Genomic DNA, 27,749 nt, shown 5'->3' on the forward strand with positions numbered 1-27,749 from the left:
TTGAACCTCACGTCAGGTTCTGGGCTGAGAGTGTGGAGCCTGCTTGCGTTTCTCTCTCTCCTTTTCTCTCTGCCCCTACTCCGCTCACTCTCTCTATCTCAAAAATAAATAAATAAACATTAAAAAGAGAGAGAGAAAGAAACATGACACATGAAATGACAATTATGGGCACATGAAGGCAGTCTGCAATAAGAGCTACAGAATAGATGACTGATCTCACCAGTCTCTGGGTCCCCATCTTTGAAAGACATCAACTTAACATAAGTTTACATATAAATTTAACATATGTTCACATTTCATTTTGCTAGCACTCTTGATATTATTTTCTTTAAGAAAGAGAAGGGAACTGCATTTATGGACTAGCACGATTTTCACATGTCCCAGTCCCTACTCCACTCCCTTAAGTCCTACAATGCTCTCCTGAGCTGACTTTATTATTTTTGTGTGTGATATGCAGTTTCGACCCGACAGTCGAGAGTGCCGAGGGGATATTATGGTCAGCTGCCTTTATATCAACTTCAACTGCTCTGCTTTGTGCAGCGCTCACCTGGTTGAGGTGGGAGGGACCCCAACCCCAGCTTTAGAGGTGAGCCTACATGTGTCTAAGCTAATTAGAGTATGTCAATGGCCACTATGATGGGTTCAGAGACAGGCAATTAACCCAGGCCAGTCAACTAACTTTTGCAAGGCAGCAGAGCCAAGAGAACTGCAGAAAAGCAAAACTATAGCTTTGATGATCTCATCAATCTCTAGACCAGGCTATATAGCTGTAGGGCATCCAACTATTAGACTTTTTGGTTATATGAACCAATAAAGCTACTTTATCGTTTAAGCCACTGTGATAGGCAACCAAACAAATCTGAACTGATACAAAATGGGTCACTGAAATGTATCCTCCTTCTCAATAGGGGTATTAACAGGGTTTTATAGATGCGCAGGCTTTCACTCTTTATTAACTCACACCAGTCACATGTAATGGGAAGGGCTAGTATAATTTCCACCAGTGCCCTGGGAAGGTTCATGTGACTCCAGATCTCTGGGATACAGGGCAGGACCCAGGGGACTCTCCAAAATCCTAGCCCTGGCTGCTCCTTTAAAAGGCTACACATTCCTGGGGCGCCTGGATGGCTTAGTCAGTTAAGCATCCTACTTCTGGCTCAGGTCATGATCTCTCAGTTTGTGAGTTAGAGCCCTGGGAGAATCCTCCCTTCAGATTCTGTGTCTCTCCCGCGCGCGCTCTCTCTCTCTCTCAAAAATAAATAAACATTAAAAAATAATAATAATAAAAGGCTACACATTCCTGGCTTTCTCCTCTTCCTCCTCCACCTCCTAGGGTGGTCTAGAATTTCTTTGGTAGTTACTGCTCTAGAGATAATCCTCAGCAAAACCTTCCAGTAAACTCTCCCTATGAAATGAGGAGGAATCCTTAGTCGCCACCCTTAGGGCATTCACTGGGCCTCTCCTATTTCTAGAGGTTAAATCAAGCAGGAAAAGTTTACAGAACTCTGGTTTCTCAGCTTACTTGGTATCTTAAGGCTGAGCCCAGAAGGAATGATTTTTTAACCAGCTCTATGAGTCTTGTGACCTGCCCACCAAATCTAAGAAACAAGAGCTAAGCACTGCAAGCACATCAAGCCCTCATAGCCATTTTCACCCTCATCCTCAACTCCCTGTCCAGCTTTGTCTGGAGGGTGCCTCAGATACCGCCACACCCGATCCTTTGTCCCCAGAGGCCCTCTCTACCAATCCTGTCTAATCCATCCTACTGCACACACCATAACCTCGACAGTGCCCCCTAGAGGCCATCTTCACCCCGTGCCTGCTCAAGAGCCCACCATGGCCCCTCCGAGGAACCAGGGCCCTTTGTCTGACCTTCATGGCCCTCCTCAAAGACCTGTCCTATCCCCAGTGCCCAGAGCTCTTCTGAGTTTCTGACTACTGCCCAGCACAGGGACATGGTAACCAGCCTGTTCACCAGCCCGGCCAAAGGCCTGCCCACTCGTCCTGCCAATCACTGATGACCACACATGTGCCTGGAGAGCAAATAAATGAATCAAAGGTGCCACCCAATCACCAACCCTGGGCAGGCTTCTCCTCTCAGGGCACTCAAGTTCTCTGCCTCAAATTAGCTGTTTATTGATCTGTTCACTTCCCTCTCTCCCTCTTCCCCCAAAGGAGCACATAAACCCTAGGGTATAAGCTTCCAGCTCAGCACTGAGGGCACTGGTCACCTCTCAATGAATCCCAGCACTTGGAAACATGCCTGGAGCAGAGTGGACATGTTTATATTTTTTCATAGTCATTAGGAAGACAGATCTGAGGTGAATCTCTTCAGTTCATTTCCTAAAACTCTTCCAACTTAGCCAACATCGGGTTTTCCCATCTCTGTCCATCCAGAGTGGGTTATCTGCCTCCACATGTGCATTTCACTGAATAAACTCTTCTTACTGGATTCCTTAATTTAAACAAATGTTCCTTTTCCTTAATGTCTATGATTTTGCTTTCACTCGAGAAGTGACATTTTTCTCTCTGTGGAAAAATCTATCCTGCGAATTGCTTGACGACCATAATCCTCCAGAATCCATTTCCTTTGGAAGAAGTCTGTGGTCGCCAACATCACCACACAAGTAAACAGTCATTGTGCCACCACATCTGGCAGCTTATACCCTTACATTACCAAGTAATGTTACCAAGACAGTTCTCTCCTCTCTCAACCCCTGTTCATTTTATTTAAAAAAAAAAAAAATTTAATGTTTATTTTTAAGAGAGAGAGAGAGGCAGAGTGAAAGCAGGGGAGGGGCAGAGAGAGAGGGAGACACTGAATCCAAAGCAGTCTCCAGGCTCCCAGCTGTCAGTACAAAGCCCAGCAAGGGATTCACACCCACGAACCCAGAGGTCATGACCTGAGCTGAAGTCAGGTGCTTAACTCTCTGAGCCACCCAGGCACCCCTACCCCTGTTCATTCCAAACCTGGCCTCCCAAGTCCCCTCCTCCCTGGTGCCCTCCTGATTCATACCACTCAGAGACTTATTCATTTCGGTTCACAGGGTTCTGTCTACCCTTCGCACATAATCCCTACAGATTTCCAGTCTATGACCATAGCTCCAGTCGGTCCTGAGCTAAATTCTCGTGTCCTTCACTTTTGGTCCAACGTGTCCCCATCTCCAGCTTCTTTATCCTTGTGCTCACCCCCACCCCCCAGTCGCGAGCCCCCACCCTCTCCCCCGCCCCGCCCCCGCCCCCGCTCGGTTACCTGGAGCTTGTGTAAGTGCAGAACGTAGCCTTGCACTAACAGCTGGAAGAAACTGCGCAGCTGCCCCGGCCCCGGAATCTCCTCCAGGGTCCGCAGCCTCCGGTCGCCAGGCCCGTTTCCAGGAGTCTCGGCGGTGGCCGAGACGGCGGCGGGGATCGCGGCCTTGGCTCTGGCCCCGTGCGGGCAAAGGCCAGGGAGAGCCACCCGCGTCCCCAGCAGCGCCCACCGCAGCCTCGCGCCCCTCAACGCAGCCACGCGATCCATGGCCCGCGCCGCCCGCGTCTTTGGACCGCGAGTGAAGAGCGCCTGGAACCCGCTCAGAGATCAATCCCAAGGGGGCGGGGTCAAGGCGCCAGCCGCCGGGTAGGCAGGACGCAGGCTGGCCAGGCCCCTTACCACTCACTTTCCCTCGCGGTCCTGAGTCTCTCCAACAGGACCTAACAGACGCACAGAAGCCACCTCCTCCAGCCGTGAGCCTGAGGCCCAGGGGAGGGGCCGGCCCACGCCGCCGCGGAGGCTGTCCCGGGGGATATACGGAGACCGCCCGAGCCCCGACCGTGGCCGCCAATGCCGCGACTCCCCACCTTGCTCTCTCGCGGACTCTCAGCGAGAACTTGAAGTTCTCTGGACCGTACTTTGGTTCGCAGTAGAACAAAGTTCTCGGAAGCCCCACCCAGTGAGTGAGACTGGCCGTCGTCTGACCTGCGGGTTGGCCACCCCAGGGCGCCATCGCCCCAGCTGTCCTCCCTTCCCCGGGAGCTGGAACAGGCTGCTGAGATTAAACCGGCCACTGGCTTTTCCTATGCGCCCGCTGGTTGTCCGAGCGCCCAGCCACTAGAGAAAAGAGAAGAAAAGAAAGAAAGAAAAGAAATCCCGTCCCAAATCCAAGGTCATCTGATTCCTGGAGGGTGAAAGCCAAACTGGCAAACAAATTTAAATATTAAGGGGTTGTTAATGCAATTCTACCCCCGCCCCCAACCCCCAACGCGCACACTCCTAAATCTGCCAAGGCAGGGTTTTTCAAAGTGCAGGTTGAGCCCAGATTTAGTGACTGCAACCAGAATTATTTTTTAATAAGGTAAAAAAGAATAAAGCAGTATAGAAAATACTGCCAATAAGAAAGATTGTTTCACATATATTCAAAGTATATTGAAAAGTTATTTCTATTTCAAAACGTTAAAAACATGGTTCGTACAAATATAAAATAAACACAGGTCAAAGATTATGCAACCCATTAGTGAGAGAACCAGCAGGATGGTAAGGCTTGTTCTAAGAACACTGGAAGAATTGGGTGTGTTTTTTTTTTTATAAAGAGCCAGAAGGAGAAAGGGCACATTAGGTTCAAAGGGGCAACAATTAGAGGGTCAGCTAAGGTGGCTACATGGGGATTTATTTTTATTTATCCCTTTAGGGGACATAGAGTTTCTTCAATCTGCGACTGAAAATCTTTCATCAGTTTGGGAGTTTTTCTGACATTATCTGTTCAAACATTTCTTCTACCCTAATCTGTTTTTCCATCTCTCTCCTAGGACTTCAGATTATACATATGTTAGACCTTCTGACTGATCCTTCCTGTCTTTCACCCACTTTTCTGCATTTTTTAAATCCTTTTTTCTCTTCTCTATTCAGCTGTGTCTAACCTACCGTTAAATCTGCCCATTGAATTCTTTTTAATGTTTATTTATTTTTGAGGGATTGAGAGAGAGAGAGAGAGACATAGCACGAGCTGGGGAGGGCAGAGAAAGGGAGACACAGAATCCAAAGCAGGCTCCAGGCTCTGATTTGTCAGCACAGAGCCCAACTCAGGCACCTCACCACTGATTCTTGATTTCGGCTTAGGTCATGATCTCAAGGTATGTGAGATTGAGCCCCATGCAGGGCTCCACGGTGAGGGTGGAGCCTGCCTGGGATTCTCTCTCTGTGTCTCTCTTTCTGTCCCTCTGCTCCTCAATAAATAAATAAACTTTTAAAAATGTTATTTATTTATTTATTTATTTATTTATTTATTTATTTATTTATTATTTTTTTAGTGTTTTATTTTGAGAGAGAGCAAGAGAACAAGTAGAAGAGATGTCAGCACAGAGCCTGACTTGGGGCTTGATCCCATGAACTGTGAGATCATGGCCTGAGCCAAAATCAAGAATCGGTGGTGGGGTATCTTAATGGACTGAGCCACCAGGCACCCCTTAAAATTTTTTTTACTTTATTTCATTTCATTTCATTTCATTTCATTTCATTTCATTTTTTATAATTTACTTATTTATTTTTAAATTTCATCCAAGTTAGCATATAGTGCAACAATGATTTCAGGAGTAGATTCCTTAATGCCCTTTACCCATTTAACCCATCTCTCCCTCCCACAACCCCTCCAGCAACCCTCTGTTTGTTCTCCATATTTAAGAGTCTCTTATGTTTTGTCCCCCTCCCTGTTTTTATATTATTTTTGCTTCCCTTCCCTTATGTTCATCTGTTTTGTATCTTAAAGTACTCATATGAGTGGAGTCATAAGATATTTGTCTTTCTCTGACTAATTTCTCTTAGCATAATACCTTCTAGTTCCATCCACATAGTTGCAAATGATAAGATTTCATTCTTTTTGATTGCCAAGTAATGCTCCATTGTATATATATATACCACATCTTTATTCATTTGTTGATGGGCATTTGGGCTCTTTCCATACTTTGGATATTGTTGATAGGGCTGCTATAAACACTGGGGTGCATGTGCCCCTTTGAAACAGCACACCTGTATCCCTTGGATAAATACCTAATAATGCAATTGCTGGATCGTAGGGTAGTTCTATTTTTGATTTTTTGAGGACCCTCCATACTGGTTTCCAGAGTGGCTGCACCAGTTTGTATTCCCACCAACAACGCAAAAGAGATCCTCTTTCTCCGCATCCTCGCCAACATCTGTTGTTGCCTGAGTTGTTCATGTTAGCCATTGTGACAAGTGTGAGGTGGTACCTCACTGTGGTTTTGATTTGTATTTCCCTGATGATGAGAGATGTTGAGCATTTTTTCATGTGTCGGCTGACCATCTTGATGTCTTCTTTGGAGAAGTGTCTATTCATGTCTTTTGTCCATTTCTTCACTAGATTATTTGTTTTTTGGGTGTTGAGTTTCCTAAGTTCTTTATAGATTTTGGATACTAACCCTTTATCTGTTATGTCGTTTGCAAATATCTTTTCCCGTTCCATCGGTTGCCTTTTAGTTTTGCTGATTGTTTCCTTCACTGCGCAGAATATTTTTATTTATTTTTATTTATTTTTTAATGTTTATTTATTTTTGAGACAGAGACAGGATGCGATGGGTTAGGAGCAGAGAGAGAGGGAGACACAGAATCCAAATCAGGCTCCAGGCTCCAAGCTGTCAGCACAGAGCCCGACATGGGGCTCGAACTCACGAGCTGTGAGATCATGACCTGAGCCGAAGTCAGACGCTCAACCGACTGAGCCACCCAAGCACCCCAGAAGCTTTTTATTTTGATGAAGTCCCAATAGTTCATTTTTGCTTTTGTGTCCCTTGCCTCTGGAGACATGTTAAGTAAGAAGTTGCTGCGGCCGAGGTAAAAGAGGTTTTTGCCCGCTTTCTACTTGAGGATTTTGATGGCTTCCTGTCTTACGTTTAAGTTTTTCATCCATTTTGAGTTTATTTTTGTGTATGGTGTAAGAAAGTGGTCCAGGTTCATTTTGCTGCATGTCGCTGTCCAGTTTTCCCAGCACCACTTGCTGAAGAGACTGTCTTTATTCCATTGGATATTCTTTCCTGCTTTGTCAAAGATTAGTTGGCCATATGTTCATGGGTCCATTTCTGGGTTTTCTATTCTGTTCCATTGATCTGAGTGTCTGTTCTTGTGCCAGTACCATACTGTCTTGATGATTACAGCTTTGTAATACAGCTTGAAGTCCGGGATTGTTTTTTTTTTTTTTTATTTTTTTTATTTTTTTTATTTTTTTTTTTATTTTTGGACAGAGAGAGACAGAGCATGAATGGGGGAGGGGCAGAGAGAGAGGGAGACACAGAATCGGAAACAGGCTCCAGGCTCCGAGCCATCAGCCCAGAGCCTGACGCGGGGCTCGAACTCACAGACCGCGAGATCGTGACCTGGCTGAAGTCGGACGCTTAACCGACTGCGCCACCCAGGCGCCCCTGAAGTCCGGGATTGTGATGCCTCCAGCTTTGGTTTTCTTTTTCAAGGTTGCATCAGCCATTTGGGGTCTTTTCTGGTTCCATACAAATTTTAAGATTGTTTGTTCTAGCTCTGTGAAGAATGCTGGTGTTATTTTGATAGGTATTGCATTGAATATATAGATTGCTTTGGGCAGTATTGACATAAAAATGCATATTCTTATGGACCCGTTCTATTTCTTCTATGAAGACTTTAATTATATCCTTTCATCTTTTTCCTGTTGTTGTTGTTTTTTCTTTCTTATTAGTTTGTTGGTCTTCTTTTCCTATTTTGGGAGATTAACCTTTCTCTGTTATATATACTACAAGTATTTTCTCCTGGTCATCTGTTCCCTATATCTTGGCTGTATTTAAGATATCTTTTGTTCATTTCTGTGTGGTCCAGTCTGGCAATTTTTCCTTTAATGACTTTTTGGTGTCAAATCTTGCTTGGGACTATCCCAAGATTGTTAGGGGGAAAAACTTTCATATACTTTACCTTATATTTAACAGCTTTGTTTTTTACATGCTGTATTTTTTTTTTTTCACAATTAGCAAGTCAATCCATCTGAAATTAATTTTTGTTTCCGGTTTGACCTGGGGTGTTAACATATCTAATTATCCCACTGTTATTAAATTAAATAACATCTAATTATTCCAACATCATTTATTAAATAATAGCTCAGGAATTTGCTGGGGGTGCCCCCATCTCCTATCTGGGGGGAGCAGCATCCTTTAAATTATAAGACTTAGCAGATTTGATCTTCCATTTCACTCCAGAACATTCCTTTGGTGCCATGTAGCTTTCAGGAGCTGTCTCTGGATCATCCTCTGATATTACAATTACCACCTGCAGCTCAGAGGTACAGTTTACCCAAGGTTACTCTCCATCCTCACTGGAGGCCAGGAGGATATGGGAAGGGACATACCCATTCATATCACGCCACTCTGCCTCTTTAGTGTTCCCAACACCATACAGCACATGTTTCCAAACTTTTTAGCAACAAGTTTGGACATTTTCAGAGGGGAATCCCTACATAGGAGAATCCAATGTTCTCCTTCAAGTTGCCCGAAGGTAGGCAGCTGGTGCCCTAGACCTTCATGACCCCGTGCTTCAGATGCTTCTTCCACAGCTTTCTAACTGGGTTCTGCAGCTCTGGGTTTGTTCATTGTCCCTCTTGCATTCTCTTCTTCAAGTGTTGAAGTGGAGAAACTCTACTTTCCCTTCCTTGGGAAAACCCCACCTCTTCCCCAAGGAGCCTGGATTCTTTTCTTCAGAAAAGGTTCTGAGTCTTAGTTTGGTACTTTCATCCAACCCTGAGTTTCAGCCAATGGTCCCAGAGGCACAGGGTGGGTGGGCACCCAGCTCTTGGCCGATGATGAAGGAAGAACCTCCAGTTCCTATTTTATTCACAATATTCCCACCAGCGAACATGGCGCCAGGGTTGCTGACATGGTTCCTCTACCAGCTGACCTGTAAAAGTAAGCATCTCACTCTAGACAAATTACTTTTGTAATTTGTGCAGCCTAAACCGTATTGAAGCAAAAATATTTCCTTTTAAATTAAATAGAATGAGTGAGCATCAATTATTCTGCTGAAGAACAAAGCAACTGGTTTCTCTCCTGCCTTTCTTGGGGTCTGGGAGAACTACTGGCATCACAGAAGGTCTACACTAGCTCTTAATGACTGCACTCTCTGACACCTGGTGAAAAGCACTTGCCTTAAACTCAAGTCAACAATTGTCCTCCAAATGGGGCGCCTGGGTGTCTCAGTCGGTTGAGCATCCAGCTTCAGCTCAGGTCATGATCTCATGGTCTGTGTGTTCAAGCCCCACATCAGGCTCTGTGCTGACAGCTCAGAGCCTGGAACTCTCTTCGGATTCTGTGTTTCCCTCTCTCTCTGTCCCTCCCCCACTCATGCTCTGTATCTCTCTCTCTCTCTCTCTCTCTCTCTCTCTCAAAATAAATAAACATTAAAAAATTGTCCTCCGATTGGGGATGGGATGGCATGGTCAATTCTTCCACACAATGTATCCCCATAGGTTTGAAATATCACATACATTTTTTCTTCATTTCTAGTATGCATTTGAATCTATTTCTGTTTCTCTGTTCTTCATCCCAGAGGCCAAAAGCCATAACAACTTTAGGTGAAACAGACCAGGCTGGGGATCAGAATAGGCAATGAGGGGGTGGGGGGTGTGCTGGGAATTGGGGCAACTACAGGATTCAGCCCCAGGGCAGCTACCACCCAGCTTCAGCCAAGTGTTGCCATGTGGGAATACAGGCCTGGTGTGGCTAGAACTCTTAGATTTTATTTTGTTTTTTATTTTTTATATTTTTTTTAATGTTTATTTTTGAGAGAGAGAGACAGAGAGACAGAGAGACAGAGTGTGAGCAGGGGAGGGGCACAGAGAGAGGAAGACACAGAATCTGAAGCAGGCTCCGGCCTCCCAGCTCTCAGCACAGAGCTCAACACGGAGCTGGAACTCATGAACCGTGAGCTCATGACCTGAGCCTAGTCAGACGCTTAACCAACTGAGCCACCCAAGTGCCCCTGGAACTCTTAGATTTTAGAAGAGAAGCCCCCAAAATCTGAATTTTTATATGAAAACCTCCTACAGCTTTAATAAACAGATTAATCAGTGCAAACAAAATCTGTGTGTGTGCTGGTTTTCACCCCCTGCTTTATGCCGCACTCTTCTCTCTGCCTGTTCCTGAGCTAATGCAGTCCCATTTGAAATACTGCTTGTGATGGACTGAATCATCGAACCCCCAAATCCACGTGCTGAAGTCTTAACCCCCAGCACCTCAGAATGTGACTATATTTGGAGATAGGGCCTTTGAAGAGGTGATCGAGGTGAGACGAGGTTGAATGGCCCCTAAACTCACAGGACCTTATGGGGAGATTTGGACACAGACACACACACAGAGGAAACCAAGTGAAGACACCTGAGGAGGATGTCTACGAGCCAAAAAGTGAGAGGTCTTAGGAAAACACCAACCCCGCAGACACCTTAATCTCAGACTTCTGGCCTCCAGAACTGTGAGAAAATAAATGTCTGCTGGTCAAGCCACCCTGTCTGTGGTACTTTATAATAGCAGCCTGAGACAACTGATATACTGCCTCTTTTTAAAAAGTATTTATTTTTGAGAGAGAGAGAGAGAGAGAGAGGGAAAGAGGTAGAATGAGCGGGGGAGAGGCAGAGAGAGAGAGGGAGACACAGAATCCGAAGCAGGCTCCAGGCTCTGAGCTGTCAGCCTAACGCTGGGCTTGAACTTGCCAACTGTGAGATCCTGACCTGAGCTGAAGTCAAACGCTTAACCGACTCAGCCACCCAGGCATCCATAGACTGCCTCTTTTTATTTTATTCTTTTTTTCTTTTTTATTTTTTTAAATTTCCATCCAAATTAGTTAGCATATAGTGCAACACTGATTTCAGGAGTAGATTCCTTAAAGCCCCTTATCTATTTAGCCCATCCCTCCTCCCACAACCCTTCCAGTAACCCTCAGTTTGTTCTCCATATTTATGAGTCTCTTATGTTTTGTCCCCCTCCCTGTTTTTATATTATGAGTGAAGTCATATGAGTGAAGTCATATGATTTTTGTCTTTCTCTGACCGACTAATTTCACTTAGCATAATACCCTCCAGTTCCATCCACGTCGTTGCAAATGGCAAGATTGCATTCTTTTTGATTGCCAAGTAATACTCCATTGTATATATATACCACATCTTCTTTATCCATTCATCCAGCGATGGGTATTTCGGCTCTTTCCATACTTTGGCTATTGTCGACAGTGCTGCTATAAACATGGGGGTGCATGTGTCCCTTCGAAACAACGTACCTGTATCCCTTGGATAAATGCCTACTAGTGCAATTGCTGGGTCGTAGGGTGGTTCTACTTTTAGTTTTTTGAGGAACCTCCCTAGTGTTTTCCAGAGTGGCTGAACCATCTTGCATTCCCACATACTGCCTCTTTTTAAAAAGACTACTGACATGGGACACCTGGGTGGCTCAGTTGGTTAAGTGTCCGACTCTTGGTTTTGACCCAGGTCAGGATCTCACCATTTGTGAGTTCAAGCCTCACATTGGGCTCTGTGCTGACACTGCGAGGCCTACTTGGGATTCATTCTCTCTCTCTCTCTCTCTCTCTCTCTCTCTCTCTCTCTCTCTCTCTCAAAATAAATAAATAAACTTAAAAAAGAAAAAAAACCTGCCTACTCACAGCTGTTTATTTGAATACCACAGTCTCCTTGAATAGTTAGAGGTCCTTATTCTCCTTCTCCAGGGAAGAAAAACTAAAGTTCAGGGGCACCTGGGTGGCTCAGTCCATTGAAAGTCAGGCTTCAGCTTAGGTCATGATCTCATGGTTTGTGAGTTCAAGCCCCATGTCTGGCTCTGTGCTGACAGCTCAGAACCTGGAGCCTGCTTCTGATCCTGTGTCTCCCTCTTTCTCTGCCCCTCCCCTGCTCGCACTCTTCCTCTCTCTCTCAAAATAAATAAGTAAACATTAAAAAAAAAAAAAAAAGGAAAACTAAAGTTCAGAGAGGTAAAGAAAGGTCAGTGGCAGAACTGGACTTTGAACCCAGGAATTGGGCACTGAGTTCAATGTTCTTTCCACTAGATGTGAGGGGAGAGAGGAAGGACGAAGTTGTATGAACATTTCTACTGCAGAAATGGGAGATGGAGAGGAGCTCACTATGATCCTGATAACCAGAGGCTGGGTGATGGCCCATAGGAAGGTAGGACCCCTTGCCTGGCCCCACATAATTATCTGCCTGGAGCAAACAGTGTCCTCCAGTCCTTGTGACTCGAGCCTTTGTGGGGGGAGCAGCTCACCATTATCCCAACCGGCGCTGCCTCCTGAGGTCTCTAGAAATTGCCCCAAGGATATGTGCTGGCCTTCTGAGGCTGACATGCTCTTATTTGGAATTCCATTTTGTATCAGAAAGTTATCTTGCGCAAATTTAGGGATGCTTGCTGCTGTGTAATACAGAATTTGTCTGGTCTTTGTCCCCGGGTCCCGAGCTGGAACCCCCAAGCTGTTGGAATTACATGAGGGATAGGAGTGTGGCAGCAGATCCCTAGATAGTTTCAGGATGGGGGGTAGTCATGCCAGAGAGCTTGCCCATATGTTAGATCCTGCCTATGTAACGAAACGCCAATAAAAACCCCAGATGCCAAAACCCAGTTGAGTTTCCTGGTTGTCAAATGCAGGAATATTCTAGAACGGTGACACCTCCTGATTCCAAGAAGAGAGGACATGGAAGCTCCATTGCTCAAGATCCTCCTATTGGTCTCTTCTTTTGTCTGGTCCTCTTTCAGATGCTTTTTAATAAAACTGTAATTTTAAGGATAGAACTTTCCCAAGTTCTGTAAGTCATCCTTGTGAATTATCAAGCCTCATAGGGGTGTGGGAATCCCTGAAACTGCAGCCAGTTGGTCAAAAGCATAGGTGGCTTGGGGACCCCCCCAATTGCAGGTGGCATCTGAAGTGAGGGCAGTCTTGTTGGGGACTGTTCCCTTAACCTGTAAAGGCAACACTAACTCCCGCTAGTTTGTGTCAGAATTGCAGGTGCAATACTGTGGTTGGGTCTAATTTTAGGGAATTACATTGTGCCCAATACCTGTGAGGGTTCCAACCTGGTCTTCAGTTGCTATTGGCTCATACTGAAATGCCCTCATTTCTGCCTGACTGCACACTCCAACCCTATTCGTGACCAAAGGGTCTCACCCTCCCCCCGCCCCCCACCCATCACCGCACACACACAACTCTCTCCTGCCTCTGCAGCCTTCATGGGCTCCTGGAAGCATCTGACTCTTCCTGAACTCAGGGCACGAACTTTGAGGTCATCTCAGGCCCATCTGCCTACATATCTCAGATGTCCTCATATTGGGCAAGAGGGAATCTCTGGGACTTCCCTTCTGGAAGCTGGTACAGGTCTTTTCTGATCTCTGATTCTCAAAATCATTGGCAGAGGAGAAGTACAGGACACAGAGACACACATTAGCCTAGAAGAAGGAGGAAGAAGAGAGGAAGAAGGGAAAGGGAGGAGGGAGAATTAACATTTGAGGGCTTATTCTGTGCCAAGCACTCTTCTGAGACTTTCCTAATATTAATTCATTTGATTCCTGCATCAACACTGAGGTTTATATTATTCTCCTAGTATTTGAGAAAGCAGAGGGGTGAGATTAAAAATAATTAGCCCAAGTCACAGAGCTAGTAAAAATCAGAGTCCGGAATTCCAAAGCTGGGAGCCACAGTGATTGTGAATGCTTGTCGTGAGCACACTGTGAAGTTGTGTCTTTCCACAGGCCCATTTCACTCAGCCATAAAGCAGGGTTAGTGTCACTATAAAGCAGATTCGGGATTCCAAACACAATGACATTTCACATGTTTAACGTGGCTTCCTAGAAGTCACACAGAGCAGGGCACCTCCTACAAGTCACACAACAAACAAGATCGAACAGGGGTAGGAAGCGAACGAACCAAAAGTGAAGGCAGTCTGATCCCCAGCTGGGATAAGGCCTCAGTCCGCTCCTGGTCAGCTCCTGGCACTAGTAAGTGCTTATGCTGTTCAAGCAGTGAAGGGTCTCTGTTCTGTTGGGGATCCACTGGCCAAAGCCTTCAGTGGCAGCTGCCTTTTTGAAGTGGTCAGACACAGAGGAGTCAGTGTCCAGATTCTGATAGTTTGCTTCAAACATCCTCCCTTTCTAAAGGGATTTCATCTGTCTCGGGCCTTTGCAGACCTCCTCTGTTCCTGCTGGTTGTCAGTTCTGAGCGTGGCATCCCCCTGGTGCTGGTCTTTGCTGTGATGCTCTTAGCTGCTTGCATCATTGCTTGACACAGGCCACTGTTTGACATGAGTGACTCCATCTTGCTCTCTGCAATGCTCTCGACTGACTTCCTTTTGCTAAATCTCCTCGTCATTGTCTCCCCATCTGCCACCTAAGGTACATCTTAGGCTCTTCAGAGCAGGAAATTCCGGCTGGCGGTCAGTAAGCAAATACGTTTTTCGTAAATATTTCATATGTCTGACCTTGAAATTTCGCAAACAAATAAATGACGATTTTCTTCTCTGCTGTGTGGGTCTTTCCCTAAAAAGAATGAGATAAAACACGCCAGCCACTGCTTCCTTGATGGGAGAGGGCTCCTCGATGAAAAGGGAGTGACCAGGAGTGCTGCTGTTCTCCGACACATGAATGCAGCTCCCTATCCTGACACAAAAGAACTTATTGAAACAAGAGGCAGCCAGATATAGTGAAAAGAGCAAGGGTGGTATTAAGATGCTCACGATGTTTCATTAAGAAACAACAAGTCACAAAACCATTTCAACAATTCATCTGTCTCTCTCTCTCTCTCTCTCTCTCTCTCACAAACACACACAATTGGAAAGATGCATACCAAAATTAATAACCGTGGTGAATTACGTGTGACTTTCATTCTTTATACTTTTTCTGTATGTTGTCTTAACTTTTTAAATCAATTTCTTGATAATTATAAACATAATTATAATATAATACATATAATATAATACAACTCCAGAAATTAATTTCTTTATAATTTCTTTACAATTATGTTACTTACTAGCTATGAGACTTTGAGCTAATTATATATAACCGCTTGAGTAAGCCTCAGTTCTCCACAATTAAATAAGAATAAAACCTACCCGGGGTGCCGGGGTGGTTCGGTTGGTTAGGTGTCCAACTCTTGAGTCCAGCTCAGGTCATGATCCCACAGTTCGCGAGTTCAACCCTGGCATCATGCTCCTCGCTGATGATGCAGAGCCTGCTTGGGATTCTCTCTCTCTCTCACTCTCTCTCTCTCTGCCCTTCCCTTGCTCACACTCTCTCTCTCTCAAAAAAATTTTTTTTCTAAAATTCTTTAATAAAAAGAATAAAACATACCTAATTTACAGGGCTGTTGTAAGAATGCAAGATAATATAAGTCAAGTTCATCACTCAATTATCATTATTATAATATAGCAGAGTGTCCTGTTTAATCTCTAACCAAAGCTTCGTTTACTTCTTTTAACAAATGGAGAGAAAGTATTGATTCAGGAGGCCTGGGATAGGGCTTGAATTCTCCATTTCTAACAAGCTCCTGGCCCACAGACCACATTTTGAGTAGCAGGTCGAGAGGGATGAAGACATTGAGGAAGAAGAATGTGTAGCTGATCACTACAGGTATTTTTGTACTGGGAGCATTTGGAAATTCTGGAAACAGGCAGGATGTTGAAAGTCCAGGCTTTCATTTCAAGAAGAACCACTCATAGGGGAGAGAAACTAGAAAAAAAATGTTGGCAGAACTCATGGGAGATTTCCAGCACACAGCATTACTCTCTCAGGACATTTGTCAAAGCCTAGGGCTGCAAAGTGAGAGACTGAAAATCTAAGAAGGAAAGCCTCCAGAAAGCCAAGTGTTGCTTTCAGGAGTCTTGCAATATATAGTAGAATTAAAATGTAACTTTAAATAAGGGGTTCTGCTCACGCAATTCCAACGTGTCTGTTGGGGTGGAGAGGCCACACTACCAAGTGATGCTTGGACACCAGCTGGGTGTCCTACAATTCAACTCAGTTCTGACACTGTTCACATCCACATCAGATTCCACAGGTTATGTGCCCAGTCCCACAAGAGTGCCCCCCACCCCTACAGATGCCAATTGCAAGCCCAGGTTGTTACCTGTGCTTCTGACCACCCAGCTACAGATTGGAGGTTCCCATGACTGGTCTTCAGATGCCAGTCACAACAAGTGCAGGCTGTTATCTGTACTTCTGACCAATTAGCTATAATGCAGACGGTCCTAGGTTTTGGGCTTTAATTTGCTAGAGCAGTTCACAAAACTCAGGAAACCCAATTACTCACTGAATTATTAGTTTATTAAAAATAATTTTAAAAAGGGGCGCCTGGGTGGCTGTCGGTTGAGCGTCCGACTTCGGCTCAGGTCATGATCTCACAGTTTGTGGGTTCAAGCCCTGCATCGGGCTCTGTGCTGACAGCTCAGAGCCTAGAGCCCGCTTCGGATTCTGTGTCTCCCCCTCTCTTTGCCCCTCCCCGCTCATGCTCTGTCTCTCTCTGTCTCAAAAATAAATAGAAACATTAAAAAAAAATTTTTTTTAAGAAAGAAAAAAGAAAAAAAAACAATTACAATAATATACCGTAATAAAAAAAGAAAAAATAATAATTTAAAAGAAGATAAATCAACAGCCAGATGAAGAGAAACATAGGGCAATACCCAGAACAAAAGCACTTCTGTCCCCAGAAGTTTGGAGTTTGGGCCCAGCACTGTGACATGTGGAAGTGTTCTGGCTCCCCAAACTGGAAGCTTTCCAAACCCTATCCTTTGGGTTTTTTATCGGAGGCTTCATTACAGAGGCATGTTGATTAGATCATTAGCTGTTGGTGATTGATCCAACCTCCAGTCCCTTTCCCCTCCCTGGAAATCAGGGGGAGGGACTGAAAGTTCCATCCCTCTGCTCACTGTTGGTTCCCCTGGCAACCAGCCCACATTCTTAGGTGCTTTCCAAAAGTCACCTTATAGGGGCACCTGGGTGGCTCAGTCAGTTAAGCATCTGACTTTGGCTCAGGTCATGATCTCACTGTTCACGAGTTTGAGCCCTGCATGGGGCTCTGTGCTGACAGCTTAGAGCCTGGAGCCTGCTTCAGATTCTGTGTCTCTCTCCCTCTCTGCTCCTCCCCCATTCATTCTGTCTCTTTCAGGAAATTCCAAGGGTCTTGAAAGCTGTGAGCCACAAACCACGGATGAAGATCAAATTTATATGAGAAATATATTTTGGCCATCTGCATGACTGGCTATACGTAATCTTCTAAATCACAACAATAATGCAAAAAGAAGGAAGGAGTGAATGGAGCTAACGTGTTCTAATTATGCATTAAAACCAATAATTTGTATTAGACTTCTGCTATGGCTGCATAACAAACTGTCCAAAGAATTAGCAACTTAAAACAACCTTCACTGCATTATGCGTACAGATTCTGTGAGCCAGGAATCTGGAGCAGGCACAGTGGGAATGACTTGTTTCTGTTCATCTATGATGTCCGAAACCTCAGTCTGAAAGATTCAAAGGCCGAGGGACTGGAAGAATCTGGAAGTGCCTGATGGCTCAGAGACAAGCGCTGTTGTCCAGAGCGTCCTCACATGGCTTTTCTGTGTGGCTTGGCTTCTGCAAAGTACAGCAGCTTCGAGGGAGTAGGATTTACTACATGACAGCTCAGCGCTGCAAGCATGAATGTTCCAAAGAAGAAGGCAGAAGCTGCGTCATCTTTTATTACCCAGCTTCAAAAGGGACACAGCATCCCTTCTGCCATACTCTTCAGCCAGAGCAGTAACATGCTCTCCTAGATCCAAGAGGCGGGAAATCAGACCCTGATTCCTAACAGAAGAATGGTGAGACCAGTTGTAGATTACACGTGTTTTCAGAGATATTGTTGCAGTAGCTTTGGAAAAAACAGCCTCCCACACTAGCCATCTGTTTGGGGTGATGAAATATTTGGAGTAGGCAGTGATAATGGTTGTGTAACAATGCGCGTGTAATTAATGCTACTGGGTTGTACATTTAAAATGACTAAAATGGCAAATTTTATGTTACATATATTTTACCACCATAAAAAATTAGAGAGGGAGGAAGAGAAGGAGAGAAAGAAGGAAAGGAAAAAGAGACAGATAGCAGGAGACCCAGACCAGCCCAGGGCTGAAATAGGTAGGAGTTAGGTGGGAAATTAGGCATGGCATTCCAGAGAGGAAAGCTGGATTCTGTGTCCATGCCCCTAACTGTGCATATAATTTGTACCCTGCCCCCTCCAAGATTCCTCAATCTAGAAGCTTGTTAGAGGGTTTGTAGAGAGTTTGAAGGATAGTAGAAGGTTTGGCTGGACCCATGACAAAGTGTACTCACTAGAGTAAATGAGAGGTTAAGAATAAAACCAAAGGGGACGACTGGGTGGCTCAGTCAGTTAAGTGTCTGACTCTTGATTTTGGCTCAGGTCATGATCTCACAGTTCATGAGTTCAAGACTCGCATCAAGCTCAGCACTGACAGTATGGAGCCTGCTTGGGATTCTCTTTCCCTCTCTCTTGCCTCTTCTCTCTTTCTCTCTCTCAGTAAACAAAGTTAAAAAAAAAAGAAGAAGAAGAAGAAGAAGAAAACCAAAGGACCAACTTCCATTTTCAAACCCACAAACCCACAATTTCAACAAAAGGCTTATGGGACCAACCTTGGAAGACTAACTTACAATTCTAACAACATTACTGAGTTTCTCGGAACCAAGCTTCAGAGAATAGTGCCATTTTGCTGGGGAGCGAATGTCTTGGGTGGCAGAATCACCAGCATAGTCCCTGGAGAGGTGCGATGCCTGAATGATATTGTGTGGATGGATAATTGTATAACAAGGATGTGTAAGGGTTAAATTGTAGTGTAGGGCTAACGCTCAGCTTGAAAAATAACAACTTTGTTCTGACACTGAAGATCAAAAGATAACAGCCTTGCTTTTACTCTTGTAAATCATACTTCATACTCTTGTGAATCAGGCTTTACCAATGAAGGAAACAAAAGCTCAAAAAAAGAGCATCAGAGACAAGGTCAAGGAGACCCACTGGTTGCAACTTAGCTGCAGAAAGTCTAAAATAATCACCTCATTTGATAACTGTTTCTGACTCATCTGGCAACTGTTTCTAACTCATCTGGGAACTGTTTCTCTGTTCTGTTCCCAGGTAATGATAAAACGATGTGATCGGCTTTAAAAACTCTGTACCCTGGCTGTTCGGAGCCACACTCTTATCAAGAGTGTTGGTCCGGATCGGTCGGCCTTGCCTCTCATTGTAATAAACTTTGTTGTGACTGTCACTGTTGCCTGTAGCATTCTGTTTCAGGAGTCGTGTGGATGCAACAAATGCAGTAATGCTACCAAACAACAGGTACATTGTCTGTTCAAAATGAGGGGCTAAACAGTTTCCAGTATTGCTAGCACGTGCTCTTTTTTTTTTTTTTTTTGAGATTTGATGTCTGATCTTATTTATTTGTTACTCTTAGAAAACCTCATTTTTTTTTTAATGTTTATTTATTTTTGAGAGAGAGAGGGAGACAGCGCATGAGCAAGGCAGGATGGGGAGGGGGAGGCAGGCAGAAAGAGAAGGAGACACAGAATCCAAAGCAGGCTTCAGGCTCTGAGCTGTCAGTACAGAGCCTGACATGGGACTTGAACTCGTGAACTGCGAGATCATGACCTGAGCCAAAGTCGGACACCCAACCAACTACACCACCCAGGCATCCCAGAAAATCTCTTTTTTTTAATTTTGTTTTTTGTATTTTGAGAGAGAGAGAGAGCTGGGGAGAGGGGGAGAGGGAGAGAAAGAATCCCAAGCAGACTCCACACTCAGCATGGAGCCCAAGTGGGCCTAGATGCCATGACTCTGGGATCATGACGTGAGCCGAAATCAAGAGTCAGATGCTCAACCGACTGAGCCACCAAGGCACCCAGAAAATCTCATTGTTGCCTGGACTCAGAGGTAGAAGCTCTCAGAAAGGGCAGCCTCTGTCTCTTGGCAACCTGTTCCTGGCACTTTCCTTTGACCTCCTTCATTCTCTTGGCCAAAAGTTTAGTGTCTTCTTGCAGCCTCTTCCTTATTTTTCTTAGAACTCTGTGTCTTCTGAGCAATACGCCGACATTTGCCTTGGAGGTTACGTGGAGTAACAAGACGCTGAATCTTGGGCGCCTTGGTTCTAGGTTTCTTACCTTCTTTGTTTAAGAGCCCCATCACAACACACTGGCGGACATCATCTTCTTTAAAGAGACTGAGAAGTTTGCGGATTCTCCTAGCTCTTTTGAGCCCCAGGCAACAAGGCACAGGAGCATCCGTGAGTCCAGGAATATCCTTCTCCCCATTTTTCACGATGACCAAGTTGAGAACACTGAGGTTGGCATCCACAGCGTAGCCCTGAACAGATCTGCACTTTCTTTCTCCAGTCCTCCTAGGTCTGTAGCAGGAATGTCCCTTACTCAGCAGCAGGCGGACGCGGCCATGGGTCAAGACACCATGCTTCATGGGGAAGTCTTGTTTGTCATTGCCACCACAGCTGCGGACTACATAACACTTCCATTCCTCACCCGGAGCATCAGCATCGACTTCTGTGGCCGTACACTTCTCGTAAGAGGTATAAAGTTTCCGGTCATCATCCACGTCAATGAGTCTCTGGCAGCTAGCAGCTTGGAAGGACGTGTTCAGTTTCATCCTAAAGCTGCTTACCACCTCCAAGGCACTATGAAAAAGAGTTTTGTCATCACATGTTCTAAGCACTGATGGGGACATTAGATTTTATAGTTTTACCCAGAGAGTTGGATTCACCTGCTGCTAAATGGGACACGAGCAAGACAGAGGAGAAAATATAGAAATGGAATGTGTAGGGGCCCAGGGCAGGCTGCCCCAAGACGGGCCACTTTGGCATGAAGATGATTTCAAGCTGAGGGCAATTAAAGCCCTGTGGGCTCAATAAAAGTTTTGCCCCTCCCTTAACTACTTAGAAGAATTTAAATTGGGGATCTCTCCCAAAACAATGGTTATTACCAGATAAATTCTATCTGAGTGACCCATCTGTATGGCAGGGAAAACAGCTACCAAACACCTGCTCTTGTTATCACCCTGTGATGTGCATTCCTTCCCTCTGAAGTCCCAGATCCCTGTCCGCTTCTCCTTAGTTCAGGATGACATATATCCCTCATTTTGCCTGACGTCAGAATTTCCATGTCTGTTTGGATTGCTTGTACATATACTCTTAAATTTTATTTTCTCTGTTAATTTGTCTCATGTCAATTTTTTTTCTTTTTTTAAAATGTTTATTTATTTTTGAGAGACAGCGAGAGACAGAGAGACAGAGCATGAGCAGGGGAGGGGCAGAGAAAGAGAGAGGGAAACACAGAATCGGAAGCAGGCTCCAGGCTCTGAGCTGTCAGCACAGAGCCCGACACAGGGCTTAAACTCACGAACCGTGAGATCATGACCTGAGCCAAAGTTGGATGCTTAACTGACTGAGCCACCCCGGCGCTCCTCAATTTTTTCTTAGTCCAGCTAGAAGGACCTTGAAGGGGACAGGATATTCTGACCCCTCGATACATTTATTGATACACCTCATTTTACTTCTGTGATGTTCTCACCCATGTCTTCCCTTTGCACTTAGTTTAACTGGGGAGTCGGATGCTGAAATCTGGACAAAGTAAAAATCTCTATTCAACTTTACAAAATATTTATTGAGGGGCCAGATGGAAAGACAACCGTCTCCAAAGATGGGAAATAAATTATTTCAACCATGTGGATTTTAAATTCTGTTAGGCCTGAGTGGCTCAGTCGGTTAAGCGTCCGACTTTCGCTCAGGTCATGATCTTACGGTTTATGGGTTCAAGCCCTGCATCAGACTCTGTGCTGAAAGCTCAGGGCCTGGAGCCTGTTTAGGATTCTGTGTTTTTCTCTCTGTCCCTCCTCCGCTCACACTCTCTGTCTCTCTCAAAATAAAGAAATAAACATTAAAAAAATATTTTTTAAAGATTTAAATTCTGTTAGGTGGGATTAGAACAGACTTTATTTAGTCTGGGACTAATTTTTCCCCATTATTGAGGCTATATACCTCTGAATGTTCAATCTGATGTCCCGTGAATTATTGGGGGAACCAATCTATTTGGGGGGGGCATAATCTATTCCTGTCCCTATATGAGTTCTGAGGACTGTTCCCTTAGGTGGGTTTCCCCTCAGGTGTGGGTGGTGTTTTCTTAAGCATGCGCTGGTCAGAATTCAGCTGAAGACAGAAAAGTTTCCTCTGTAGATCTCCTGAACACTTTCCCTGTCCCTTCTCTGGGTGTAGCTCTCTTCTTTGAGAATCTGCCTATGAATTCCTGGTCTCCCCAACTCCTAGTTCCCCTTCTTCAACTCAGGGGCTCTAAGAAGCTCCCCCTGGCCTCCAACTCCCTGAGCTTTGGCCTAGAAACTCTCTCCAGGCAGTAAGCTGGGGCAACCACAAGGTCACATGCTTTGTTTCCCATCTCTCAGGTTTGCTGCCTGTTGTCCAGGGTCCGAAACTCATTGTTTCATATTTTGTCCAATTTTTTTAGCTGTTTCCTGGGAGAAGTATAAATCCAATCCCTTTTACTTCATCTTGTCTCGAAACAATCATGTAGATTTTAAATTAGAAAATGTTATTGCTGTCTCTCTTAAAAACTGTTCATGACTCCAAACATATGTTTTCTTTCATACTGAGGAGTTGGTTTACCATCTGCAATATTAGGGGAGGGTTTTTGTCAAGAAAGGTGACAGATGGCAGTGGGGGAGGCGCCTGGGTGGCTCAGTCAGTTAAGTGTCTGACTCTTGGTTTCAGCTCAGGTCATGATCTCATGGTTCAGGAGTTCAAGTCCCACATCAGGCTCTGTGCTGATGGCTGGGGATTCTCTCTCTGCCCCTGCCCTGTTCATGCTCTCTCAGATTAAATAAATAAACTTAAAAAAAAAAAAGATAGGTGACAGGTGAGAGTTGGCAAAACTCTTTAATGACACTACAAGTGTCTCTGTAGAATTAATTAGCTGCCGGTTGTTCGCTATGATGGATATAGCACTGGTCTTGAATTTGACTTCTCATAGAAATAAAATACAATGTAATTTGCAGTTTGAACTTCTCGATTCCATTTTATGAGGTCTTTTTTTTTTTTTTTTTTTTTTTTTTTTTTACAGCTGCATCTCTGAGGTATACAGTGAGGTAACGTTTAGGGTATGTAATCACTAGGAGATCTGTGAGTGTAAATGCAGGTCATTTTATTCTAGAGTCAACACAGGCCACTTAATTTAGAGTAGTATGAGTAAAGTAAATCTTGAGACAAAAGAAAAGAAAAGGTAAAGAAGAAAACCAAACCTCCATTTCCAAACCCACAGTTTGGGAATGTGCCATAGATATTAGAATAATGGTGCTGGAAACTCCTTTTGACAACTGGCAGAAGTTTTTATATGGCCATATACTGTCTATTTCATCATTTTCAGTAGATGAAAATGTATAAGAAACACTATATGGGGCAAAAACACACTAAACATCATTTATAAATCATTTAATTATTACTTTTTGAACAGTTAGGGCACCTTTGATCGTATGATTAATTCACTGTCACATTTGTCAATCTTCTAACATTTTTTGACTCTTTTTTGGCTTCACAGGCCATCCTTCCTTCAGCCTAGATCTTCCCATTGATTTCTGAGGTTGGTAACTGCTACAAAGTACTAGGAAACTGGGTGGTACATACATTCACTAATTCATTCAATAACCTTGGCCAAGTCATCTAAACTCTCTGAACCTCATTCTTCTTATCTAAAAAAGAGATAATATCAATATTGAAAGAAGTTTTTAATGTGTGTGTGTGTATGTGTGTGTACGCACATGTGTGTCTACACCAAGAACAATGCCTGAATCATAAGGGAAACTCACTAATTTGTTTGGCTTAAGCATCCATTATAAGGAGAGAAGTACACAAATTAACAAAATGTCTAGAATACCTCCTCCAGGAACTATGATTTACTTCCCTTCTGAAATACATCATGATGAGATTTTCAATGTCAAAGACTTCATCTTTTAATATCACAACCCATAAGAAGGGCAATTTGTCTAGGCTAGAGAGGGAATGCAAAAAAAAAATTCTTTCATCTCTAGGGATTTGAGACTTTTCCTGTCTGACAGAGGCAACAGAATCAGTGATATTTGTATCAGCTATAGTCTCAGATATGATTGCTGAGATGTCTGTACTTACCAAGCCCATGGATCCTGGTTTTGAATTAGTTTCCCAACAAGAGAGATGTCTAAAATTTGTATTCTTCTGCCAAAGAACATTCAGATTTGGGATGTCTGGTTTCAATTGGACTATCTTTCAAATTTTAAATATATCATGCACTCAAGGACTATCATAATTATTCTAGAGAGCTGCATACCGAGACTGATCCTGTCATTGTCACAGCATTATCAGTAGCTGATCTGAGCCAGGAACTCCACTCCCAGGTATATACTTCTGATGCATTGAATTGTGTGCCCCCAGATTAATATATTGAAGTCCTGACCCTCAGTGCCTCATACTGTGATCTTATTTGGGGATAGGGTCATTGAAGGATGTAACTCGTTGAGGTTATACTAGAATAGGGTGAGCCCCTATTTCAATCTGGTGTCCTTATGGAAAGGAAAAATTTAGACACAGATATGCACACAGGGATAATGCCATGTGGACATGAGGGCAGAGATTGGGGTGATATGTCTACAAGCCAAGGAATGCCAAAGATTGTCAGCAAACCACCAGAAGCTAGGAGAGAGGCATGGAACACATTTTCCCTCACATCCTCAGAAAGAACAAACTCTACAGACAGCTTGATCTCAGGCTTCAATCCTCCAGAACCATGAGACAATGTATTTCTATTGTTCTAGCAACCCAAGTTGTGGTGCTTTGTCACAGCAGCCCTAGCAAACTAATACGATATCCAAAAGAATTGAAAACAGGCAAACAAATACATATACACACATGTTCACAATCGCACTATTCACAATAGCCCAGAAATAGAAACCATCCAATGCCCATCAACGGATGAATGGATAAATAAATTGTGGTATATATTGCTGGAGGACTGATTAAAAAAAAGACAGGACCACTCACTGACCTGTGAGCTGGACCCAGGCCCTTGAAAGCTCTTCCCTCCCTCCCCAGTCCCTTGCCTTCCTGCTCCCAGAGACTGTTCCAAGGACAGAACCTTGAGATGGTGATGTGATGCTGAAAACACCTGCCTGGTATATGTGGCTGAGCCCAGTTAGGGCCTCTTTATAAGCTTTTAAGATTTGGCGGGGCAGGTGTGGGGATCCATTCATCTTGCAGCCAACCAAGATAAGCCTTGTATTTAAGTTCCCTTTGCTATTATTAAAATTGCCACCTACCAACACAGAGCGGCCTGCCTCTTTCCTCAGTCTGTCCCTGCCCACTGCCTATGGGGAGTGGTTTCAGACTACACCAGGAACTCCCGAGAGGGTTGTGACCCTACATATACATGCACTGGAATATTATTAAGCCATAAAAAGGAATGATATATTGATACATGCTACAAAGTGGATGAACCTTGAACATATACAAAGTGAAAGCAGACACAAAAGGTCACAAATTGTATGATTCCATTTATATTAAATATCCACAATAGATAAACTATAAAACTAGCAAGCAGAAAGTGGGGGTTGGAGGTAGGGGTGCTGGGGTTTCCTCTTAGTTTGAGGAAAATGTTTTGGAACTAGATAGTGGTGGTCGTTACACAACATTGTGAATATATTAAATGCTACTGAATTGTTCATTTTAAAATGCTTAATTTTATGTCATTTCAGTGTCACCTCAATTTCTTAAAAGTGCTGTCTTAAAATTAACGCACAGGGTAGGGGCACCTGGGTGGCTCAGTCAGTTAAGCAACTGACTTGGGCTCAGGTCATGATCTCGCGGTTTGTGGGTTCCAGCCCCCACATCAGGCTCTGCACTGACAGTGTGGCGCCTGCTTGGGATTTTCTCTCTCTCTCTCTGCTGCTCCCAGACTCGTGCTTTCTCTTTCTCTGAAAATAAGTAAACTAAAAAAAATTAACGCACAGGTCTTAAGTGCACAACTTGACATTACCTATGTAAACAACACCCCCCTCAAGAATAGAGCATTACTATCACTCCAGAAAGTTCCCTAGTGCCCCTTACTACACCATTGACTCCCAGAAGGAAACATTGTTCAGATTTTTTTTTTCCAAAAAAAATTTTTTTTTAAGTAGGCTCCATGCTGGGCATGAAGCCCAATGTGGGGGTCAAACTCACAATCCTGAGATCAAGACCTGAGCTGAGATCAAAGTCAGATGCTTAACTGACTGAGCCACCCAGGCACCCCAACATTGTTCAGATTTTAATCCCCAGAGGTTATTTTCCTCTGTTGTTGAACTCCACCAAAGTAGAGTTATACATCATGTCCTCTTGCATCGCCTTCTTTTACTCAACATAATTTGTTTGAGATTCATCCATGTTGTTGAATAGATTAGTAGTTTTGTTTCTTTTGATTGCTGAGTAGTAGTATTTCAGACCATTTTATCTGATCTTCTATGGAGTTGGGTTGTTTCCAACTCTGTTATTATGAATGAGGCTGCAATAAACATTTTTGGTGGGCAGGGTGCCTGGGTGGCTCAGTCAGTTAAGCATCCGTCTTTGGCTCAGGTCTTGAGCTCACGGTTCATGAGTTCCAGTCCCACGTCGGGCTCTGGCAGCTCTGAGCCTGGAGACTGCTTCAGATTCTGTGTCTCCCTCTCTGCCTCTCCCCTGCTCATGCTCTGTCTCTCAAAAATAAATAAAATATTCTAAAAAGTTAAAAACAAAAACCATTTTTGTTGGGCATCTTATTTTATTGGGAGGAGGGCTATCTAGGGGTGGGATTGCAGACTCATAAATAGATAAATGTTAACTCACAAGTAACTCCTGGTGTTCCAACATGGTCGCGCCATTTTACACTCCGTATGTGAAAGCCCCAGTTGTAGCACCTCTCCAACATTTGTTCTTGATTGCCTTTTAATTTTTTTAACATTTATTTATTATTTTTTTTTTTTTTAATTTTTTTTTTTTTATTTTTTGGGACAGAGAGAGACAGAGCATGAACGGGGGAGGGGCAGAGAGAGAGGGAGACACAGAATCGGAAACAGGCTCCAGGCTCTGAGCCATCAGCCCAGAGCCTGACGCGGGGCTCGAACTCACGGACCGCGAGATCGTGACCTGGCTGAAGTCGGACGCTTAACCGACTGCGCCACCCAGGCGCCCCAACATTTATTTTTGAAAGACAGAGAGAGAACACTAGTGGAGGAGGGGCAGAGAGAGAGGGAGACACAGAACCGGAAGCAGGCTCCAGACTCTGAGTTGTCAGCACAGAGCCTGAGGCGGGGCTTGAACCCATGAACCATGAGATCATGACCTAAGCCAAAGTCAGAACCTTAACGGACTAAGCCACCCAGGTGCCCCTTGATTGCCTTTTAAATTTTAATTATTCTAGTTTTATCTCATTGTCCCTTTAATTTGCATATGCATCAGGAAATGGTATCTTTGCCTTGTTCTTTTTAAAAAGTTAGCTTTATTTACTTACATACTACACAGCTCACCCATCTGAAGTGTAGAATTTGACTACTTTCAACAAATGTACAGTCATGTAACCACTACCACAATCAAGATACAGAATATTTCCAACGTGCCCCTAAACAGTCAATCCCCTCCCTCATCTACAGCCTCTGGCAACCACTGATATGCTGTTACTGC

At 44.1% G+C, this 27,749-nt stretch overlaps 2 protein-coding genes and 1 long non-coding RNA gene across 3 annotated transcripts in view; 1 reads left to right on the forward strand and 2 right to left on the reverse strand.

The window, feature by feature from the left end:
- Nucleotides 1–3,854, reverse strand: part of LOC131497926 (sterol 26-hydroxylase, mitochondrial) — a 33,201-nt gene extending 29,347 nt beyond the window's left edge. Inside the window, exon 1 of the mRNA XM_058704654.1 lies at nucleotides 3,254–3,854. Coding sequence (XP_058560637.1) covers nucleotides 3,254–3,517 — 264 coding nt within the window. The 5' untranslated portion in view covers nucleotides 3,518–3,854. The remainder of the gene's footprint in view (nucleotides 1–3,253) is intronic.
- Nucleotides 3,855–11,888: 8,034 nt separating this feature from the next.
- LOC131497941 (uncharacterized) lies at nucleotides 11,889–19,286 on the forward strand. The gene is made up of 2 exons (XR_009255224.1): nucleotides 11,889–12,164; nucleotides 17,144–19,286. It is a non-coding gene; the product is annotated as an uncharacterized LOC131497941 (long non-coding RNA).
- Nucleotides 19,287–19,493: 207 nt separating this feature from the next.
- Nucleotides 19,494–27,030, reverse strand: LOC131497932 (small ribosomal subunit protein eS6-like). The gene is given in 2 exon segments (XM_058704677.1): nucleotides 19,494–20,049; nucleotides 20,051–27,030. Coding segments are annotated over 2 exon segments (822 nt in total). The 5' UTR covers nucleotides 20,750–27,030; the 3' UTR covers nucleotides 19,494–19,926.
- Between the last annotated feature and the right edge of the window lie 719 nt (nucleotides 27,031–27,749).

This window comes from Neofelis nebulosa, chromosome 2 (genome assembly GCF_028018385.1).
Source record: "Neofelis nebulosa isolate mNeoNeb1 chromosome 2, mNeoNeb1.pri, whole genome shotgun sequence".
Taxonomy (NCBI): Eukaryota; Metazoa; Chordata; class Mammalia; order Carnivora; family Felidae; genus Neofelis; species Neofelis nebulosa.